We start from the raw sequence: 24,475 nt of genomic DNA, 5'->3' as shown, positions 1-24,475 counted from the left end.
AGTAGCAACCCATGAGGTTTTGGGATACTGCTTAGGTCTCCAGTATGATCCATCAGCATTCAATTTCCCCTCAAAGGCAATTCCTTCTTTGCTCGGGTTCCTGTTCAAAATCTGCTTTTTGAGCACATCACAAAGGGTTTGGTGCCCTTTGAGACTTTTGTACATGCCTTTCACATACAATTCCTTCAGCCCTGCATTTTCATCAGTGACATTTGTGGTTTCCTCAAGTGAGGGATTTGATACCACAGGAGCAGTTGAAGAATTTGTAGCAATAGAAGCATTTGATGATTCTGGTGAAGAATTAGCAGTTTCACGTTCGATGCATTTAAGACATGGAGGAATGAATTCACGCTGAGCGGCACTGATCTGTTGAGTGAGTAATGAATCATTTTCCATACGAAGATCATCATGAGAAATCCTCAGCTTCTCAATATCAATTTTCCTTTGAAGAAATTCATAGGAAAGTTTCTCATGATCAGCGAGGAGTGTGCCATGACGATCTTGAAGATTATCAAATCTGGACTGAAGACTTTTCATATCTTCAGTGAGGATTTGGGTAAGATTCATTTCATCATTCAACAGGTCATCGCTTCTATCTAGCAGTTTCTGAAGCTTTTCGAGGACAGTTTGTTGTTTAGTTGCAATGATAACAAGTTTACTGTAACTGGGTTTTTTATAATCATCGGGTTCACAGTCACTTGAATCAGAGGAGGAAGCATCATTCGGTACCTTTGAACCTTTTGCTATGAAGCAATAGGTTGGAGCAAAGTCATCAGCATAGTCATCAGTGTGGATGGTGTTAACATTTTTTTCAAGGTTGAACATTGACTTGCTGACGAATGTGGTTGCTAGTGCAAGACTAGTCTGTCCAGATTCTGAGTCTTCTTCAGAACCCTCCTCTTTATCACATTCCTCAAATTCTGCCTCAGAATCCATTTCCTTGCCAATAAGTGCCCGAGCCTTTCTGAAACTAGTCTTCTTGTGCGATGAGGACTTTGAGGATGAGGATTTTGAAGATTTCTTCTTTTTCTTCGAGTTATCAGAACTTTCATCCTTGTATTTCTTATTCTTTGATTCCTTCACCCAACGAGGACAATCAGCAATATAGTGACCTGATTTCTTGCATTTGTGATAGGTCCTTTTCTTGTAGTCCTTAGATGAAGATTCTGATTTCCTCATATCTCTTCTTGAAGATTTACCAAACTCGCCACGTCTTGTAAACTTCTGGAATTTCCTCATGAGCATTGCTAGCTCCTGTCCAAGTTCTTCAGGATCACCAATACTGCAATCCGAGTCTCTTCTTTAGATGAGGAAATTGCTTTGGCCTTCAGTGCATGAGGTCTAGAGTAGCTTGGTCCATATAGATCTCTCTTTTCTTCCTGTTGGAGTTCATGAGTACTAAGTGTTTTGAGTATATCAGCAGGATCAAGCATCTTGTAGTCTGGTCTTTCTTGAATCATCAGAACCAAAGTATGAAATGATGAATCCAAAGATCTTACCAGTTTATTCACAACTTCATGGTCAGTAATGTCTCGAGCTCCCAGTGCTTGCAGTTCATTTGATATGTCAGTGAGGCGATCAAAGGTATCTTGGCAGCTTTCATTGTCAAGCCTCTTGAAGCGATTGAAGAGATTGTGAAGAACATCAACACGAGAATCACGTTGGGTTGATACTCCTTCATTTACTTTGGACAACATTTCCAAGATTAGTTTTGCTGAACCCAAAGCACTCACTCTGCCATACTGACCTTTGCTCAGATGGCCACAAATGATATTCTTCACTTGAGAATCAAGTTGCTTGAATTTCTTCACATCAGCGGTAGGGACAATAGCAGTGATGATAGGGACACCATGTTCCACAATATACCATAGATCATTGTCAATAGCTTGTAGATGCATCTGCATCTTGGTCTTCCAGAAGGGAAAGTCCTTTCCTTCAGAAGTAGGACATCATGCAGTAACCTTAATCATGCCTGCAGTCGACATAACTAAAACTCCAGGTGGTTAAACCAAAATCACACAGAACAAGGGAGTACCTTCCTCTAATACCAATTGAAAGTGCGTTATATCGACTAGAGGGGGGTGAATAGGAGATTTTTAGAATTTCATCACTGAGGAAACTCCTTTTGAGGAAATTCCTCACTGATGACTAACTTGCAGCGGAAACAGCAAAGGATCAGGGGTGCAAAGTATCACTACATCAGTTTTCAAGGTGAGGAATATGAAAAGCAGTTTGCATAGTACGCAGGCACAGAGAAAGCAGGTGAGGATTAACTCGCGTGAAGAATTTGGGGTTGAGGAATTTCAGAGAAAGTCTTCAGCAAATTCTTCAAACAGTGACAATGAAAATCTTCAACATACAATATTGAGGAATTAAAAGAGTTGAAGAAATAGAACCCGTATCACACTGAAGACATTGGTTGATGACCCAGTTCCAACTGCTGTGACAGTTGTACGTCTGGTTTGGAGTGGCTTGGTATTGAAACTAAAAGACACACAGTCCCGGTACACACAGTCCCTACCGTATTATCCTTGAGCTAAGGACACACAGTCCTCGCCCAACACTCGTGGTAAGTCTTCACGGCAGACTTCCAAACCCTCACAAACTTGGTCACTCGGCGATCCACAATTGACTGTTGGATTGCTCTAGACCATGACGTCTAACCGTCTAGAGGATGCACAATCCTCAAAGGTAAAAGGCTTCAGTCCCACACAAGAACAAATTCTTCAGTGATGCTCAATCACTTGGTTTTGGTTTGTGGTTTGGTGTTTGGGGTATTTCCTCACTGATGATTTACTCTCGAAGACTCTGAGGAATTTGGGTTGCTCTAAATGAGAAGTGTCAGTTTCTCACGGAGCATCCAACCAGCTAATGGTTGTGGGGGGCGGCTATTTATAGCCTGGGAGCATTCCAACATGATTTGACATTAATGCCCTTAAATAATATGACCGTTGGTGTGGATAAGATCAGTGATGCGGCGCGAATTGCGGTAACGGTCGGGACCCTCAACGGTGAGAGTCCTCATGTCTCTCATATTCCTCACTTGAGGCTTTTGGTAGGATTAGGCTTGGGTTGAGCATCATGAGGAAATTCATTCCGAAGTGTTGCCTCGACCCCCTTTAACAGTACGGTGTTCCTATGACTCAAGAGTGAAGAAAATGAAACAGAAAGAATAAATCTTCATGCTTCAAAGTCTTCGGATTGATTTTCTTCAGGACACACCGAATTCCTCATCTTCAATATCTTCATGAGGAATATCAATTTCATCACAATTTCTTCGCGATCAAAGTCTTTAGCAGAAGACCAATTTCTTCAGCCGAAGATATACATTCTTAGGGGTCCATATTCATCGTACATTTCAAACTCCTCAGCGACTTATAGATCCTATGTACACTCATGAACACATTTGATATTTAACCTATAAGTCTTCAAACCACCAAAATCACTAAGGGGCACTAGATGCATTTACACCATGTAATCTAAATATCATAAAAATGTACAATGGGACAATTCATATGAGCTCATGTGGTTAGTAAAATCCGAATAAAATAGAACAAATAAAATATTCTAAATATTGTATGGAAAATTTCAAAAAAGGTTTTAAATGTTTGCAAAATTTCATCATAGAATGGCATCCATGAAAGAAGTGGCAAAAAACTAAATCAACATTTCAAAAATAGCTTGTTTGGAGCATTGTTTTTTTGTCATTACGCCCACGAAATTCATTTCAAGATAAATCTTTGTAATCAATGAAATTTTTTGTCAAAGTTTATAATAGTTTTTTCAAATTTTTTAAAATTTATGTTCATTTTTTGTTCTTCAGATTTTACTATTCACTCGAATTCATATGAGCTAAGAAGGACATTTTTAGAACGAGTTGTCTCTTAATCTTGTTTATAATTTATAATGACTAGATATTCCTGAAAATATGATGAGAGCTTTGTTCCTAAGATATTATCTCTTATTTTTCGGATTTATCTTTACTCCACTTATCATTTCTTCTACGTGACACTGGTCACTGCTAAGATAACATCATTGTACATGTTCTAGTAAATCTTTTATTCATTTTGTTATTTAATATTCACTTCTAATATAATAAAACTATTATTAAAGTACACGAAACAGGCTGGTGGTGGTGAGGAAATCCTAATGTCTCGACTTCGGCTACTAGATATGCAGATTTTTAGTCCTCGTAGGGACGGCGCTAAGAAGTATGGCAACACTTCATTTTCAAGTCAGTCTTCTGAGTTTTGATCCTTCTAAAATTCATCAGTCGAGACGGATTAGACGAAGCTCTAGCGTAGATATATGTCACCTCCTCGAAGCGGCCAGGTTAGATTTGTCATCACGCATACGCAATGATAAGATTTGATGGCAGGTTCCTCAAATAAATTAAGGAATTTAACTGTTTCATGACGTTGGTCCTTAGGGGCACATGCACGAAAACCTTTCGACTGCCATCGATAAGGTCTGTCGGCTCCCAATATGTGAGTTGTGGCAGTGAAATGTCGACGGCCCGTTTTGACAGTGGCAAGGTGTCACACCCAAGATGCGACCCTATCCTTAATTTGGCACGAGGGCCTCGTCAGGGATAGAAGCGCATCTCGTCGTGTCGCAAGAATGGATATCGTTACAAGTACATGTACTGAAAAGAAGAGATATATAATAGAATTGGCTTACACTCGCCACAAGCTACATCAGAGTCACATCAGTACATTACATAATCATCAAGAGTAAGAGCAGGGTCCGACTACAGACGAAAACAAACGAGAAAATAAGAACGACGTCCATCCTTGCTATCCCAGGCTGCCGGCCTGGAACCCATCCTAGATCGATGAAGAAGAAGAAGAAGAAGCAACTCCAAATGAACAATCAACGCGCTCACATCGAGTAACCTTTACCTATATCTGCAACTGGTGTTGTAGTAATCTGTGAGCCACAAGGGACTCAGCAATCTCATTTCCAAAGGTATCAAGACTAGCAAAGCTTAATGGGTGAGGCATGGTTAAGGGGTGAGGTTGCAGCAGCGGCTAAGCATATGTTTGGTGGCTAAACTTACGAGTACAAGAAATAAGATGGGGAAGATCTACGCATAACGGACGTAACTACTGTTGATCAAACGAATGATCCTGAACACCTACCTACGTCAGACATAACCCCACCATGTCCTCGATCGGAGAAGGAACTCACGAAAGAGACAGTCACGGTTACGCACTCAGTTGGCATATTTTAATTAATTAACTTCAAGTTATCTAGAACCAGTGTTAAACAAAGTTTCCACGTTGCCACATAACCGTGGGCACGGCTTTCCGAAAGATTTAACCCTGCAGGGGTGCTCCAACTAGTCCATCACAAATTACCACAAGCCGCATAGAAATCCTCAATCACGAAGCTCGCGATCTCGTCGGATTCCCTAGTGGAAAACCACAACTCTGAGATTACCCAAAGCATCACCGGAATCCCGATGCACAAGATATTTCGTCAAAGGTGAAACTAATCCAGCAAGGCCGCCCGACGTGTCGACGATCCCGATAGGAGTCGCGTACCTCATTCTCAGGACACGACGGATGAGCTAGACGTCGGGATCGCTAAACCTCCGGGTGACCAGAGGGGCGCCGGACATCGCTCAGGTGGGACCAACACTCATGAGGAGCACTGGCTCGGGGGTTAATTAAATTACTCCGTGTGTGTCGGCGGGTCCCTATGCATTATTATTAGGTTATTAGGCAAATGAGTACCAAAGCTGGGCCTTGCCAGACCAGCTTTAATCAAAAACGAATTATCAAGGGGGTCCCCATAACAACCCCGGTCGTGTTAGGAGCGCTCAATTATGGAACATAACACCGGTAGCCGAAACTAAGGGGGCAAACGTGGAACAAAACACCAGGCTAGAAAGGCCGAGCCTTCCACCTTTAACCAAGTATATAGGTGCATTAAATTAAATAGCATAAATAGGGTGATATAACAAGGAACCCATGTTATCACATGGAAGCAATTGCACCTGCAACTAGCAACGCTATCAACAGGGTTAAGCAAGCAGTAACATAACCAATCAGTGGTTTGCTAGGTTGAACAGTTGAAGGTTTTCATGGCATTGTTGAGAGGCTGATATTTAGCATGTGGTAGGCAACGAGACATAATCGATAGAAGCGATAAAACTAGCATGGCAATGATAGTAATGGTATCTGGGGAAATGGTCATCTTGACTAAGATCCCGCTTGGAAGAAGAATGCCTCCGTGAAGCAGACGAACCGAAGTAGTCGAACGGGTCCTCACAATCCGGCACACTGTGGAACTCTATCGAGACGAAGCAAACCGGAAACACAAATCAACACACAGAATTCACCACACGATGCACAACACAAATGATGCATGCACAGCTGAATACATGCAAGTCACGACATGACAATTCACACAAACAGACATTACACATTATGCGAAGTTCAATATGCAACGAGTTGCATATTGACGAAACTCCACGTTAGTTATTTAGTTCTATCCCGATTAGATACACGACAATATTAAATGTTGTTAACATGGCAAGGGGTGAAGCGGTGAATCTACATGTCATCCTAGTCGGTTAACACGTGGACCATAGAACGGAGCTACGTTCAAGAGACACGCACAACAGTAAGCACTAACTAAAATGATGCATGGATGCTCAAACCCTAACTATGCACTTACACCAACCCACGAGGTCAACAAGTGCCACCTCATCACAAAGTGACACTTTTGCATAACTGCTCACAACTGGAATCCAGTGCCACCATTGGATTCATTGGGTTCTCCTACCCCAAAACCATATATAACACTGCTATATATGCGTGCGGAATAACACCAGAAACAACAAAGGAAAAACTACACATGATCAAACTGCGCTAATAACAAGAACAGGGGTTGTTCTTGACATGCCAGAGTTGGCATGCTCCTCTTCTGGAATATTCCAGATTTGAAAACAATAGAACACAAATCTAAACAAAACAAAAATCATATAAACATCAAGGGGTCCCACTGGTCATACTCACTAGGGCCCCTAATGGGTGTATGCAAGTGGGCCATACCCCCACAATACACACACACCCCAACTACTGCACCACACACCTAAAAGATAAAAAAATGGGATGCATGGGGGATCGAACCCTGAGCCAAGGGTACCCTATGCACAACTCCACACCACTATGCTACTGCAGCGTAGCTGACCACAGATGGGGACTTAACAAGGCTATAAACTAACTCTACTGCTACTTCAACAGGGGGAAAAACCACAAAACTAAACAAAACAAAAATCATATAAACATCAAGGGGTCCCACTGGTCATACTCATCAGGGCCCCTAATGGGTGTATGCAAGTGGGCCATACCCCCACAATACACACACACCCCAACTACTGCACCACACACCCAAAAGAAAAACAAATGGGATGCATGGGGATCGAACCCTGAGCCAAGGGTACCCTATGCACAAGTCCACACCACTATGCTACTGCAGCGTAGCTGACCACAGATGGGGACTTAACAAGGCTATAAACTAACTCTACTGCTACTTCAACAGGGGGGAAAACGAAATAAACAAAAGGGGGCGCCAGCGGGATTTGATCCCTGGACCTCAGGGTTGCTACCGAGCGCGCTGACCAGCTGGGCTACGGCCGACTTGCACGTTAAATAAATGGGTCTCTGAACTAATTAAGACGGCAGCAGTAGCTCATCCTCGAGAGACGAATTGCAGAAATAAAAAATGTGGAGCCGTGGGGTTTTGAACCCAAGATCTCCTGGCTGAAATCCAGTGGGATGACTAGGTTGACTACGCTTCTTCGCGTGACACAGGTGCAGGTGATTGCTTCCATATCTATCATAGCAGCGGGTCTTCTTCCCCACAAGTGCACGGGAGTCTTACCAACAGAGGAGCAGACAAACGCGGTGTAGATGCTCGTTGAGGAGGTCCAGGGTGCGCGACGGTCGGGGACGGGCGCCGATGGGGAAGCAGGGAATCCGCCACATCCGGAGGCAGGGAATCCATTCCCCAAGGGAGGGAGCTCTGATTCGAGGCGCTGGGTTGGGTCGCTGGTTCCTGTCGTGGCAAACAGAGGGAGGTGAGAGGAAGGGAGATTCGTGAGGGAGAGGGAAGAGAGAGGGATGAGGAAGGAGAAGGGGCTCGAGGCACGACGACCTGGCATCGTCAGCAGCGGGGCTCGCCAGCGGGCACGGCTGGCGGAGAGGGCCCGTGGCACGGCTGTTGTTGCCTGAAGAAAGGGAGACACAAAGGGAATTCGGAGAGGGGAAGAAAGAAAGGGGGAGGAGAGGGACGAGCTCATCTGCTGGGCGCTCTCTCGACGGGTTGGCAGCGGAGGTGCTCGGGGACGTGCGTGGGGATGTGCGTGTGGCTGTGGTCGCCGGACGCCGTGAGCTACAGTCGCGGACATGTCCAGGAGACAGGTGGTTGGGGACGAGTTTGAGCAGAGGAGGCCTGCTATGGTGTTCGGCTGGGCTCTCGTTGGATGGATCAGGAGAGATCCCGAGGAAGGAGATGGGTCAAGGGGGGTGCGGCGGCCCTTGGGACAGGGGGAGGATCCCTAGAAATTAGGTTTTGGATTGACTTAGACTACAGTCCAAATATATAGCTAGTAGGCTAGCCTTAGGTTCATCTCGACCCTCCGATTTTAATCGGACGGTCGGAAAAAAATAGGTTAGGATGATCAATGGACAAACCGAAGACGGTTTGCGGTAAAACGGGGTTGATCCGGATTCAACGGTCACGACCGCCCGATTCGGGTCCCGAGAGGTTTTCGAACTAGTCCACGCGCAGGTCGGTGCACTATGCAGAGGGGCCGGGGGGAGATGAGAGGGGAAACGATCAGCCCGACATCGGGGTTTAAAACAACGAAAGCGTCCGACGGTAACCGAATACGGCGCCGCTACGGCGCGACCATTCGGGTACCAGACGAACTCCGATAGCGATCAAAATTGACATACGGCCTACCTATATTACAATAAGACCGCACACCAAGTGTCAACCCAATCAGAGAAAGTTTTACACACACTTTTAAAACAGGGTTTGACGATGCCGCGGGCGCGTGCATGTGCGGTCGGACTCAGAACGGACAACGACGAGAACCGGCAACTACTAACGGATGCAACTTTCGAAAACTGGCGGCACTGAGATGCCGATGCAATGCAGATGATGCGCATGATGCGATGATGATGCGACAAAAGAAAAATAGACACACGACGAAAAGGGAATAGAAGGGGAATCTTCTGGAACATCGGCATCGGGTTGTCACAACTCTCCTACACTACAAGAGGATCTTGCCCCGAGATCCAAGAATGAAAGGGGGAGAGGATGAGAAAGAACAAGAGGTAAAAAACTTAGTCGCTTCTTTGACAAACGAGTGAAACCAACGATCCTTGAAGGTTGCAAAGCAATGAGGAATGATATGAGAAAGAAGCAAGAATTCACGGAAAATTTCGGCAGCACTTCTGTAGGAAAATGGGACAAAAAAATCGATAAGAAGGAAGAATTAGACAATATTCACAACAAACAAGTAAATAGAGCAAGGGAACACCATGATCTTGATAGAACAAGATGATAGACCCAAAAGAGCAACATCACAAAGCCTCCGGAACAATAGAATAGGGACTAGCTCATACGGAAGAAGAGAATGAAGAAAAGAATGACAACTACTAACTCCAAAGAACTTGGCAAACATCCTTGCAAGAAGAATTGGACGCAGTTGTTGGAAAAACAACAACGAAAAGAACAAGACAGTAGTGGGCTTATGGAAATCATCACAACATTTATGAGGTCACAACCAACCACTAAAAGAAACAAGGGTTGATTGGGAGAAACAAGATATGAACAATTTCTTACACCAAGAGGATACATTGAGAACTTGGATTAATGACAAGCACCATGATAGCAACAATCCATAGGAAAAGCTTTAGGTGAAATCCAAACCAAGATAGCTCAATGAAGAAATCATGGGTTGAAATATCTCATGACCACAGAATTGGTGGGTTTAATTATCTCATTCTTGAGAGGAAAACTCTTCGAGGCTCCTACACTAACAAGAATGCTATAATACCACCTCAAAGGAAAAAGGAGAACAAACGCATTGGAAATGCAAGAGAAAGAATACTTGAGGTACTCCAACAGGAATCTTGAAGAACACTTCAGAATGAATTGAATCCTTGATGAACCACCATGAAGGACCTCCGTATACAAATGAATGATGCGATGATAAGAAGGTAGAAAGAATAAGATTATGACCTTGCCAAAATTTAGATGAAGCCTCACAAAGAGATACTTGATAGAACTTGGAACTCCGGAAAAGAAAGATAGGCACTTGAGAAAAGAATTGAAACCATGAGCCACTCCGGAAGAAGAATTGAAATCTCTTGGAAGAAGGAAGAACAAGAATAAGAATTATGTTATGCTTATCCTTCATCAAGTTTAATTGATGACAAGCAACGGATTCAGCATATCACTTATTCCACTAGAAATGAATCTTGAAGAGGCAGAGAGATAAGCACCACTAGAGGCATGATTGCAGGACACACCGGTAAGAATTCACAACTGAATGGGAATTCCAAGAATGCGTGGAAACACCTGAGAATGAAGAGATCATGAGCCACCTGAGAGAAAACTTGAACAAGGCACCGGATAATCGAGAGACGAACGAAGAGACAACAACGGAGAAGAATTGAGGATGAAAGCTGAAAGCTGAGAACGAAGAATCTTCTGATATGATGGCCTTCATAGGATCGAGAATGCAAACAACTCAGAGAAGCACCAGATGGCAAGAAAGAGATTACACATGATTGGGAATAATTCAAGATTATGCCAGAAGGCTGAAACGATGAATAATGAAGAGAATGGACCAAGATTTGAGAGAAACACCCCTTCGAAATTGCAAGCTGAGAATGATGACGAGAAACAGCACCAAGGATAATGAGACACTCCGGAATAAAGAAGAATGGAAGGTTGGACCAGTATGAGAATTAATTCAAATTGATCTTGAAGAAGGAATAAGACTGATGAAATTCATACTTACGTCATAGTTGAAAAGAATGAGAGATCACCGGAAAAGAATAAAAGAGCCAGGTAAGATCCTGGAAAACCTGTGGGTTATGAGCCCACTCAAAGAAACCACCGTTGAAAGGACTGCTTAGAAAGAGAGATATTGCACCGGTAAAAAGAAAACTAGATGAGGATAGCACCTCAAAATAATTAAAAGGATTGGAAATAAGAACCTCTGAGATAACTTCAGCACTCCAGATGGAATATAGAGAAATGACAATAAGAAGATTGATGAGAATTTCCAACATGGGAAAAATTACAAGGATGAATAGGATACAATGAACACGGATAATTAAATTAAATTCACCGGAAAAGATGACAAGAATGAACAAGTATGACACGAATCTCCTGAGAATCTTCACAATGAATCACCGGCTACGAAAGGAAGAAGATATAGCGGAAGCACAATGAAAAGAAAACTCTTGGATGAAAATTGAATCACTGAAGAAAAGGGTGGGAGGGCGGGGAAAACAAAGACAACTTGGGACAGATGAGATGAACTCTGGAATAACATGAGAGAATGATCTTGCAAAATTAAAGAGGATTGAATTCACTGAAGAGAAGCACACCGGTTAAAAAGGAATTAACATGACGACTCCGGTTAACAAGAATTGACACGACAACTGATTAAGCAAAAGAATTGGCATTCACATAAAAATATGAGAACACCTCTTGGAAAAGATCTGAAATCACCACTTGACATCGAAGCAACTTGAATTACCATATTAAAACAAAACAAAGGGTGAGGCTTATGAAACAAGCCAGAACAAACTCATGAGAAAGATTTCGTCCGATATTTTCGTGGACAAGATCGCACGGGCTTGATTTTACAGTAGCCATCAAGTGCAAGGCAGTGCACCCGACATACGAAGCGTCCCCGAGTCGTAGCAAGCTACAATGACTCTTTAAGACACAACGTGTACCGCTGTAAGTCGACTATGAACAAACGAATCCACTAGATGTCGAACCCCAACCTAACATCATGTATTTGTTGGAAGATTGTCCTATAAGCAACTACTTGAATTCCCACCTATGAATTCCCGAAATATCTGGTCATGCAATCTGGTACACGGATACAAGGAGTAATATCACACAACTCCTATACTAACCCGTCACCTGTATCACATCCGTCAACACACAACCAGAATCTCGGACCTTCATCTACAACAGACCCTCGTGATCACAACGATACAAAGTATGGCAGTAGTCCCGAACAATCTGCACCAGTACTGGGGACATCGGGGTTATCTCGCCACTACTAGTATTAAAGCAATTATGAACATCCTTCATTTTGAGATACTAAGAAATCTAAATGATAACGATGTGCTCAAGAAACCCCTGGAGCTCAACTCCCCTGAAACTCAAAGCAGATAGGAGGCACCAAGACAGAACTCCGTCACATCGGCATCATATAGATTCCAAAAATATTCGCGTGATCCTAAAAAAAATTTGAGTGAGAAGAGGAGTAGAACTAAAATATTACGTCAAGATTCCTCACCAGAGCATAGAAGAGGAGAAAAAAGAATCCTACTCTCCGATATATAACTAGACTCAAAGCAGTTTTTCACTAGACTCGACTCAGCCAAGTTCGATCAATCAAGGGGGCTCCTAGGTCGTACTGCTCTGATACCAACTTGTCACACCCAAGATGTGACCCTATCCTCAATTTGGCACGAGGGCCTCGTCAGGGATAGAAGCGCATCTCGTAGTGTCGCAAGAATGGATGTCGTTACAAGTACATGTACTGAAAAGAAGAGATATATAATAGAATTGGCTTACACTCGCCACAAGCTACATCAGAGTCACATCAGTACATTACATAATCATCAAGAGTAAGAGCAGGGTCCGACTACAGACGAAAACAAACGAGAAAATAAGAATGACGTCCATCCTTGCTATCCCAGGCTGCCGGCCTCGAACCCATCCTAGATCAATGAAGAAGAAGAAGAAGCAACTCCAAATGAACAATCAACGCGCTCACGTCGAGTAACCTTTACCTGTACCTGCAACTGGTGTTGTAGTAATCTGTGAGCCACAAGGGACTCAGCAATCTAATTTCCAAAGGTATCAAGACTAGCAAAGCTTAACGGGTGAGGCATGGTTAAGTGGTGAGGTTGCAGCAGCGGCTAAGCATATGTTTGGTGGCTAAACTTACGAGTACAAGAAATAAGAGGGGGAAGATTTACGCATAACGGACGTAACTACTGATGATCAAACGAATGATCATGAACACCTACCTACGTCAGACATAACCCCACTGTGTCCTCGATCGGAGAAGGAACTCACGAAAGAGACAGTCACGGTTACGCACTCAGTTGGCATATTTTAATTAATTAACTTCAAGTTATCTAGAACCAGTGTTAAACAATGTTTCCACGTTGCCACATAACCGCGGACACGGCTTTCCAAAAGATTTAACCCTGCAGGGGTGCTCCAACTAGTCCATCACAAATTACCACAAGCCGCATAGAAATCCTCAATCACGAAGCTCGCGATCTCGTCGGATTCCCTAGTGGAAAACCTCAACTCTGAGATTACCCAAAGCATCACCGGAATCCCGATGCACAAGATATTTCGTCAAAGGTGAAACTAATCCAGCAAGGCCGCCTGACGTGTCGACGATCCCGATAGGAGTCGCGTACCTCATTCTCAGGACACGACGGATGAGCTAGACGTCGGGATCGCTAAACCTCCGGGTGACCAGAGGGGCGCCGGACATCGCTCAGGTGGGACCAACACTCATGAGGAGCACTGGCCCGGGGGTTAATTAAATTACTCCGCGTGTGTCGGTGGGTCCCTATGCATTATTATTAGGTTATTAGGCAAATGAGCACCAAAGTTGGGCCTTGCCAGACCAGCTTTAATCTAAAACGAATTATCAAGGGGGTCCCCATAACAACCCCGATCGTGTTAGGAGCGCTCAATTATGGAACATAACACCGGTAGCCGAAACTAAGGGGGCAAACGTGGAACAAAACACCAGGCTAGAAAGGCCGAGCCTTCCACCTTTAACCAAATATATAGGTGCATTAAATTAAATAGCATTAATAGGGTGATATAACAAGGAACCCATGTTATCACATGGAAGCAATTGCACCTGCAACTAGCAACGCTATCAACAGGGTTAAGCAAGCAGTAACATAGCCAATCAGTGGTTTGCTAGGTTGAACAGTTGAAGGTTTTCATGGCATTGTTGAGAGGCTGATATTTAGCATGTGGTAGGCAACGAGACATACTCGATAGAAGCGATAAAACTAGCATGGCAATGATAGTAATGGTATCTGGGGAAATGGTCATCTTGCCTGAGATCCCGCTTGGAAGAAGAATGCCTCCGTGAAGCAGACGAACCGACTAGTCGAACGGGTCCTCACAATCCGGCACACTATGGAACTCTATCGAGACGAAGCAAACCGGAAACACAAATCAACACACAGAATTTACCACACGATGCACAACACAAATGATGCATGCGCAGCTGAATACATGCAAGTCACGGCATGACAATTCGCACAAACAGACACTACACATTAAGCGAAGTTCAATATGCAACGAGTTGCATATTGACGAAACTCCACGTTAGTTATTTAGTTCTATCCCGATTAGATACACGGCAATATTAAATGTTGTTAACATGGCAAGGGGGGAAGCGGTGAATCTACATGTCATCCTAGTCGGTTAACACGTGGACCATAGAGCGGAGCTACGTTCAAGAGACACGCACAACAGGAAGCACTAACTAAAATGATGCATGGATGCTCAAACCCTAACTATGCACTTACACCAACCCACAAGGTCAACAAGTGCCACCTCATCACAAAGTGACACTTTTGCATAACTGCTCACAACTGGAATCCAGTGCCACCATTGGATTCATTGGGTTCTCCTACCCCAAAACCATATATAACACTGCTATATATGCGTGCGGAAAAACACCAAAAACAGCAAAGGAAAAACTACACATGATCAAACTGGGCTAATAACAAGAACAAGGGTTGTTCTTGGCATGCCAGAGTTGGCATGCTCCTCTTCTGGAATATTCCAGATTTGAAAACAATAGAACACAAATCTAAACAAAACAAAAATCATATAAACATCAAGGGGTCCCACTGGTCATACTCACCAGGGCCCCTAATGGGTGTATGCAAGTGGGCCATACCCCCACAATACACACACACCCCAACTACTGCACCACACACCTAAAAGAAAAAAAATGGGATGCATGGGGGATTGAACCCTGAGCCAAGGGTACCCTATGCACAACTCCACACCACTATGCTACTGCGGCGTAGCTGACCACAGATGGGGACTTAACAAGGCTATAAACTAACTCTACTGCTACTTCAACAGGGGGGAAACGAAATAAACAAAAGGGGGCGCCAACGGGATTTGATCCCTGGACCTCAGGGTTGCTACCGAGCGCGCTGACCAGCTGGGCTACGGCTAGGGGTGGGCGTTCGGTTCCCCCGAACCGTTCGGTTCGGTGCTTCGGCACTATTTTTATTTTCGGTTCTCAAAACACAGGGACCGATCGGTCTCTATCAATTAAAATAACCGAGAGTTCGGTCCCTGGATTGTTCGGTTCGGTCCTCGGTTCTGTACCGAACATACGGTATGGGATAGCTGACCTGCTACTGAAAAGATGGGGCGTTGGGCTAGGCTGGGATGGTTGGATAGAATATATTATATATATAGCTTCTATGGATAGCTGGGTTGGCCTAGCTAATAACAAACGTAAGAGAGACACACATGGACGCACAACTTTCTTTCATAAAAAAAGTTCAGACAGCTGCAAACTACACCAACAGAACATGCGCGCTTACAAACCATCAACTACAAATTTTTACCACACGCGATCATAAAACCTGTAACTCTTCTCTGCAAAAATAAATAAACTTGTACCTTCTCTGATAAATAAGAATGACGGTAAAAAAGTGATAGGTAGTAAATTCTTGATGATTAACACAAACTGGGCATAAACATAGCAGATTCGACTCTGCAAATTGTATCCAACAACCACCTGTAGTTTAACACAAACCACACAATGAGAAGTCTAACTTAACACTTAAATCTGATAAAACAAAATAGAACCAGACAATCATAGGAAGCTTTTCATACAGGATCGGTATATCATCGCGTTCTGCAACCTTCGTCTATCCCGGAAGACATCCATAACATAAAGCAAAAGGTTGGTTCAGACAGGAAGTACGCATCAGAACTAGGATCAAATCATGAACTTGGATCTGGATTGAATCAAGAATATGACCGAATGGAATCAAGTACTTACATCACAACCTCGCAGGCGAGCAGCAGCAATTGATGCATAATTGATACAGCCGTTTGATGTGGCTTGCAGCTGCCAAATTTCTTCTTCATGTGCAGAGATCGACCAGATGTCGTGGCCATACGCTAGGGATTTGGGAGGTGGAGCGGCAACATAGATCGAGATGCATCCGGATGCGGTGATTCACCACTCAAATAGGGTGCTCGGGAGACAAGAAATCAAGCGCCCATGGAAGGTACAAATCACGCACGAGTCTCAAGGAGGGCAATGATTGATTTATCCCATGATTTTGGGAGGAGGAGATTTGGGACGAGCACCCTTTTTGGAGAAGGCAGCGCAAGTTCTGCAAACTGCTGGCGTGGCGCGTGCGGGATTAGGGAATGTGGCCTGCGGGAGTTGGAAGAGAGTAATAAAGGTGGTAGGGCGTCATCGGTGCTTCGGTCAATTCGGTGCATCGAGGGTACAGACCGAAATCATCGAAGTTAATTTGGTTTCTTAGAAATGGTAACCGAGCTTAATACCGAACATTTCGGATTCGGTCACTTCAGCTTCGGTCCAGGTTAAATCGGTTCGGTAAATCGGTTATCGGGTTATATGCCCACCCCTAGCTACGGCCGACTTGCACGTTAAATAAATGGGTCTCTGAACTAATTAAGACGGCAGCAGTAGCTCATCCTCGAGAGACGAATTGCAGAAATAAAAAATGTGGAGCCGTGGGGTTTCGAACCCAAGATCTCCTGGCTGAAATCCAGTGGGATGACCAGGTTGACTACGCTTCTTCACGTGACACAGGTGCAGGTGATTGCTTCTATTTCTATCATAGCAGTGGGTCTTCTTCCCCACAAGTGCACGGGAGTCTTACCAACAGAGGAGCAGACAAACGCGGTGTAGATGCTCGTTGAGGAGGTCCAGGGTGCGCGACGGTCGGGGACGGGCGCCGATGGGGAAGCAGGGAATCCGCCACATCCGGAGGCAGGGAACCCATTCCCCAAGGGAGGGAGCTCTGATTCGAGGCGCTGGGTTGGGTCGCTGGTTCCTGTCGTGGCAAACAGAGGGAGGTGAGAGGAAGAGAGATTCGTGAGGGAGAGGGAAGAGAGAGGGATGAGGAAGGAGAAGGGGCTCGAGGCACGGCGACCTGACATCGTCAGCAGCGGGGCTCGCCAGCGGGCACGGCTGGCGGAGAGGGCCCCTGGCGCGGTTGCTGTTGCCTGAATAAAGGGAGACACAAAGGGAATTCAGAGAGGGGAAGAAAGAAAGGGGGAGGAGAGGGACGAGCTCATCTGCTGGGCGCTCTCTCGACGGGTTGGCAGCGGAGGTGCTCGGGGACGTGCGTGTGGCTGTGGTCGCCGGACGCCGGGAGCTACAGTCGCCGGACATGTCCAGGAGAGAGGTGGTTGGGGACGAGTTTGAGCACGGGAGGCCTGCTATGGTGTTCCGCTGGGCTCTCGTTGGATGGATCAGGAGAGATCCCGAGGAAGGAGATGGGTCAAGGGGGGTGGCGGCGGCGGTTGGGACAGGGGGAGGATCCCTAGAAATTAGGTTTTGGACTGACTTAGACTACAGTCCAAATATATAGCTAGTAGGCTAGCCTTAGGTTCATCTCGACCCTCCGATTTTAATCGGACGGTCGGAAAAAAATAGGTTAGGATGATCAATGGACAAACCGAAGACGATTTACGGTAAAACGGGGTTGATCTGGATCCAACGGTCACGACCGCCCGATTCGGGTCCCGAGAGGTTTTTGGACTAGGCCGCGCGCAGGTCGGTGCACTGTGTAGAGGGGCCAGGCGGAGATGAGAGGGGAAACGGGCAGCCCGGCATCGGGGTTTAAAACAACGAAAGCGTCCGACGGTAACCGAATACGGTGCCGCTACGGCGCGACCGTTCGGGTACCAGACGAACTCCGATAGCAATGAAAATTGACATATGGCCTACCTATATTACAATAAGACCGCACACCAAGTTTCAACCCAATCAGAGAAAGTTTTACACACACTTTTAAAACAGGGTTTGACGATGCCGCGGGCGCGTGCATGTGTGGTCGGACTCAGAACGGACAACGACGAGAACCGGCAACTACTAACGGATGCAACTTTCGAAAACTGGCGGCACGGAGATGCCGATGCAATGCAGATGATGCGCATGATGTGATGATGGTGCGACAAAAGAAAAATAGACACACGACGAAAACGGAATAGAAGGAGAATCTTCTGGAACGTCGGCATCGGGCTGTCACACAAGGGTTGTTGAATGTCCATGCGATGTATTCCCTCCGTTCCTAAATATAAGACCTTATAGAGATTACACTTAGACTATATAAAAAGCAAAATGATTGAATCTACACTCTAAAATATGTCTATGTACATGTGTATCTACTCCCTCCGTTCCTAAATATAAGTCTTTAAAGAGGTTTCATTAGTGGACTACATACGGATGTATATAGACATATTTTAGAGTGTAGATTCATTTATATTGCTTCATATGTAGACTCCTAGTGAAATATCGTAATATACTTATATTTAGGAACGGAGGGAGTAGTTTATAGTAATATGTCTAAAAGGTCTTATATTTACGAACGGAGAGAGTAATTTTATTATGTTTGAGAGTGTTTTGCGCTTTTGATAAGTTTTTATAATAGGTTTGATTTTTTGTTTAATAAATAGAAGAGGCAAATGTGCCTAGCCACGTGGAAACTCTATCCTAACAACTGGGTCCGGCCGCCACGCCATCCCCAACCGTAAAGCGTGCCTTCTCCTCACCCTTGTCCTCGCGGAAGACGCCACCATGAGCTTTCTGTTAGTAGTACTCCTAGTAAGTAGTACTGCCTGCTCCACGTCACAGGACCCCATCCGAGGCGTCCGTTCCCGATCCGACGGCTCGGAGGGCCAACGACCCGCTGTCCCGCCACCTGCTCCCGTGCGCCTCCCTCTAAAACCCACGCGCGCGCTCTTCCCGCACTCTCGTCTCGTGTTCCTCGGCATCTCCCTCCCTCCTTCCTCGGCCTTGCGTCTCACGCCCCCTCGTCAACCGCGGCGGCGGCGGCGGCGGAGAGCGGCCTTCCTCTCTCCTCGGCGTCGGGTCTCCCGTCGGCCAGGTAAGGCCGCTTGCCAATGCCTCCTCGCCCTCCCGCTCCCGCCTGGATCTCCAGCAAGCAGCTTCGGACTTTCAGATTCAGTCGCTGTCTCGTTGCAAGTTAGAATTGCGATTTTCGCGGCGGTTGGTTTGGTCGTTCGCCGGTGCTGGACGCGGCATGACGGGACACGTTGCTGGTCCGGTCGTATGGAGGAACTGCAGAAGCCCGCACCAGCTGAATTCACCTCGCATCCGGGCTTTCCTTGTCCGTCGGGATTTGAAAGGAAGGATCCAGGATGACGATCACTGAATACCAAGTAGTCGTCGTAACAGCATGAGTTGTTATGCTTCCATATTTGTTATTGGTGAGAGTTACGTTGGTTAACTACTACGGAGTAGTTTTCTCTGATCAATTATTCGGTGTGCGATTCATCTCTGTATGTTTACTGAGATGGACAGGAGAACGATTCAGATATTTGCGAATCATAGGCTTTATTTCGTGCAGATTGGTCCCAGACAGCGGTTAGGCAGTGGGCATTTTGTTTCGCTCACCCCATCGACTGTGATTTAGGATTATGATGATTTATTTGATGTAGCCAACATAGAATCCCGCCTGCACATTTTGAAGCAGGACTCTTGTCATGATTTATACTGCACTCTGTTTGTGTTTTATCTCGAAATTTAAGCTTACTGTACCCTGAATATAAGATGTTATACAATGTTGGTAGCTTCACTTATGTCCCAGTCAAATAGACCCTTCTTAACTTAATTACAATCAATTGTTGCCTGTGCTGTATTAGTTCTACCAAGTTGAGGGTTTCATAAGGTTTCCCAGGTTACTTTGTACTTCAGTTTTCTGTTTGTATCGAGAAATGTTGATTTATTTTTCTTTTCCTCAACACAGGACCATGGCTGGCGGTTTTAGAGTGCTGCATCTTGTCAGGCCCTTTCTGGGTTTCTTACCGGAAGTACAGAGTGCTGATAGGAGAATTCCATTCAGAGAAAAACTCATCTACACTGTTATTTCCCTCTTCATTTTCCTAGTGTGCAGCCAGCTCCCGCTCTATGGCATCCATTCAACTACTGGAGCTGACCCTTTCTACTGGTTGCGTGCTATTCTTGCATCCAACCGTGGTACTGTTATGGAGCTGGGTATCACTCCAATTGTGACATCTGGGATGGTGATGCAACTTCTGGTAGGATCAAAGATCATTGAAGTTGACAACAGTGTGAGAGAGGATCGTGCACTTCTGTAAGTACTAAAACGGCAAAATATCCTTCTTGTCCATGTTGGTTGATTTTGTTTCCATAATCTGATCAGTAAAAATTCAGATCTTATTCAAGGAATAACCAATGGAAGTAATTGAATATTCCTCACACTTATTTCCTGTACCCGATGATGGTCTTCTGACAAATAGTACTTTTTTCTTACTCAGGAATGGTGCACAAAAGTTGCTTGGTATCCTCATTGCTATCGGAGAAGCTGTGGCATATGTTTTGTCTGGAATGTATGGCAGTGTGAGCCAACTAGGAACAGGGAATGCTATTCTCATTATACTTCAACTTTTCTTTGCTGGCATCATTGTCATCTGTCTGGATGAACTTCTCCAGAAAGGATATGGTTTGGGTTCTGGCATTTCTCTATTCATCGCTACCAACATCTGGTAACCTTACTGAGTTTTATTTCTCTTCGGTCATTTGAATATTGTTCTGTGATTCCATGGCTCATGGTAAACTTGTGTCATACAGTGAGAATATCATCTGGAAGGCGTTTAGCCCCACAACCATCAACAGTGGACGTGGTGCTGAATTTGAAGGGGCTGTCATTGGGTTGTTCCACCTCTTGATTACTAGAACTGACAAAGTCCGTGCCCTACGGGAGGCTTTCTACCGCCAGAATCTTCCCAACGTGACCAACTTACTTGCTACTGTCCTGGTCTTCCTCATTGTTATCTATTTCCAAGGCTTCCGTGTCGTGCTTCCAGTGAGATCAAGGAATGCCCGTGGGCAGCAAGGTTCATATCCAATTAAACTGTTTTACACATCGAATATGCCCATCATTCTGCACTCTGCGCTGATTACCAACCTCTACTTTATATCTCAGGTACTAACTTCGATTCCAGTGCTTTTGTTCTAAATTGCTGTATGTATGTGAAAGTGCTAATGCGTTTTTATTGCTTTTTCAGCTTCTTTACAAGAAGTTCAGTGGCAACTTCCTGGTTAACCTTCTCGGTATATGGAAGGAATCCGAGTATTCAGGCCATTCTATTCCTGTTGGTGGTCTTGCATACTATGTAACTGCCCCATCAAGGTAACTAGTTTCTTTTACATTAACACCTACATGTTCTTATCATGCTTTTGGTTTCTTTCTTATACTTTGTCACAACACACACTGTTTTTGATATACTTATATCGGAACATGTTGGAAACCGTGCAGTTTGGCTGATGTTGTCGCAAATCCATTCCATGCGCTGTTCTATGTGGTCTTCATGCTGTCAGCTTGCGCTCTCTTCTCAAAGACATGGATTGAAGTTTCTGGTTCATCAGCAAGGGATGTTGCTAGGCAGCTCAAGGTAAATGTACTTTGTACATATAGCATATAGTTGCTCATTTTAGCTGCATATATTTTGAAATATGTTTTCGCATATATCTTACTCGTTAAACAGGTGCAAGTGAAGATCTTCCATCTACTACTTACAGTTCCTAGCTGTGTTCCATTGTAAATTGTAGTTTGTTTTCTCCCTCCGTTCCAAAATACAGAGTACTTGCCATAGTTTTAGTTCAAATTTAATGCCACGACACACGGCAAGTATTTTGGAACAGAGGGAGTACAATTTATTCAAAATGTCACTGATTGATGCCATTTTGTAGTTTTACTTAGCTATAGGATGTTACACAGACAGCGCTGGCCTTTAGTCCTCTAGGATGCAGGATCTGTATCTGTTATTTTTTGTTTTTGTAAGATTGCGTCAATAAATATTTTCATATATATGGTATTACACTGTACTGTTCTGAAGTCTAACAGTGGAACATGTTGTTTGCTATGAGCACCATCTAGTTTTATCATACTATGCATTTGAAGTACAGCAAATGAAGAATCTGCGGCTGATTTTTAGATAAATCGCCGCACCACTAACATTAATCTCCAAGGGATTTTGTTTGCAAGAATATCTCTGAGGGACATTAGTTTACAATGCCATTAGTTTGTATATCTAGTACTTTGGTACAAGATCTGTTCAGTGAACCATTATTTTTTGCCTTCTGAGATTAGAAGCTGCAGTCATATGCTAGGTGCATCTATATCTACCATTTGTAGCTAGTACGTACTAGTTAACTGCAACTGCTATATGCACTGATCTACTTCCTATAGTTGGTTTTGCACATGAATAATCACTATCCAAGAGCTACCTGAAAACTTCTAACTTTGGAACTTAAACAGGAACAACAAATGGTGATGCCAGGCCATCGTGAGTCAAACTTGGAGAGGGAGTTGAACAGATACATCCCCACCGCTGCTGCATTTGGAGGAGTCTGCATTGGCGCGCTGACTGTCCTAGCTGATTTCATGGGTGCAATCGGTTCAGGAACCGGTATACTGCTTGCGGTCACCATCATATACCAATACTTCGAGACGTTCGAGAAGGAAAGGGCGACCGAGCTTGGTTTCTTCGGTTTTTGATCAAGGACTGAGTGATATGGTGCTAGGGCTAGCTGGTTCTTCTTGCAAGCCGAGATACTGTCTGGGGACCTTAGATTCAGAAATTGTAGCAGAGTCTGCGTGTGTGTGTGTGTTTTCAGGCGCATGGTAGCATGTACATCGGCCAAGTGCAGCCATGGCCAATTAGCCGCCAAGTGTTTGTGTTCAGTGGTCTGCTGAGTTTTGGCTACCTTAGTAACCGGATATGTTGCAGTTACTTTTGAACTAAATTGTATATTACTTTCTTTGTTTTGCGGCAATCCTCCATAGTCCATACTAACCTCTCTGAATTTGCCAACAGTTAACTTTCTGATATATGGGGACATTGGGCTGCTGCATCATCTTATTTCACTGCTTAACTTCATCCGAAAATGGCTGCTCAGTAAAAATCGATATGATTGTTTCTTTTCCAGGGGAACTCGATGTGATATAGTTTTTCTTTTTGACAGAAAATAGACTTTATTTCTCAAAGGATAGACATGTCATTTACAAGTAGGTGAGAAATAAAATCAGGGATCTCATCGTCCCAAGAACCTGAGTATCTAGTAGTAAAGGAATGCTTTGCTAATCCATCTGCCACCTGATTGGCCTCTATAGCAATCCAAGAACCAGAGTATCTAGTAGTAAATCGATGTGATATACTCCCTTCGTTCCTAAGTATAAGTCTTTAAAGAAATTTCACTCCGGACTACATATGGATGTATATAAACATATTTTAGAGAGTAGATTTTTTTATTTTGCTCCCTATGTAGTCCGTAGTGAATTTTTTAAAAAGACTTGTATTTAGAAACGGAGGGAGTAGTTGACTATGATTCCAATTCGATGTGTCATAGTGATGGATCCTCTAGTTTTTTTTTGAAACAGTACAGACGTAAGTGCTTATATACACGTACATACACTCACCCCTATGAACGCACACACGCACGCCGTATCTCTATGAGCACCTCGGAAAGACTAAGCTGGCATATCATCTTAGATTTACGAGGTCATCATAGGCGCCTTGTCACCCTGGTGGGCTAGGGATACCATTGTTCCTCTAACTATCCAACCACAGATTGGTTTGCATGGACGCCTGCAAATTATTAGTAGTACATCCATTCCAAAATAATTGAAATTCTAGTTTTTGCAAAGTCAAACTTGTTTAAGTTTGACCACGTCTATAGAAAAAGATGTTAACATAGAACACCAATTTAGTTTTTTTCTTTGATAAAAGTGATTTCTCCCTGGCTCCATTTCAGATTGAATGAAAATAAACAACGTTCAAAGCTCACAGGCACAGTGACGAGTTATAGCATTAATCGACTTCTTAGAGCATCTCCAATAGATTATGTAAACCTCCAACTTCAACAAAT

At 44.2% G+C, this 24,475-nt stretch overlaps 1 protein-coding gene across 1 annotated transcript; it reads left to right on the top strand.

Moving 5' to 3' along the window:
• Window positions 1–19,310: 19,310 nt before the first annotated feature.
• LOC123444169 (protein transport protein Sec61 subunit alpha-like) lies at window positions 19,311–23,383 on the top strand. Its single transcript, XM_045120805.1, has 7 exons — window positions 19,311–19,448; window positions 20,331–20,678; window positions 20,863–21,090; window positions 21,176–21,530; window positions 21,613–21,737; window positions 21,864–21,999; window positions 22,866–23,383. The coding sequence occupies exons 2-7, from the start codon at window positions 20,335–20,337 to the stop codon at window positions 23,103–23,105; spliced, it is 1,428 nt and encodes a 475-aa protein (XP_044976740.1). The 5' UTR covers window positions 19,311–19,448; window positions 20,331–20,334; the 3' UTR covers window positions 23,106–23,383.
• Window positions 23,384–24,475: the final 1,092 nt, after the last annotated feature.

This window comes from Hordeum vulgare, chromosome 3H, assembly GCF_904849725.1.
Source record: "Hordeum vulgare subsp. vulgare chromosome 3H, MorexV3_pseudomolecules_assembly, whole genome shotgun sequence".
Lineage (NCBI taxonomy): Eukaryota > Viridiplantae > Streptophyta > Magnoliopsida > Poales > Poaceae > Hordeum > Hordeum vulgare.
The sequence above is the reverse complement of the archived record's forward strand: the minus strand, read 5'-3'. Positions and strand labels throughout refer to the sequence as shown.

Bases quoted from the DNA above. Each gene is read 5' to 3' on its own strand.
- LOC123444169 (XM_045120805.1), top strand. From the start codon at position 20,335: ATGGCTGGCGGTTTTAGAGTGCTGCATCTTGTCAGGCCCTTTCTGGGT. The intron at 21,091-21,175 runs GTAACCTTACTG...TGTGTCATACAG, and splicing joins TTCATCGCTACCAACATCTG to TGAGAATATCATCTGGAAGG. The intron at 22,000-22,865 runs GTAAATGTACTT...GAACTTAAACAG, and splicing joins ATGTTGCTAGGCAGCTCAAG to GAACAACAAATGGTGATGCC.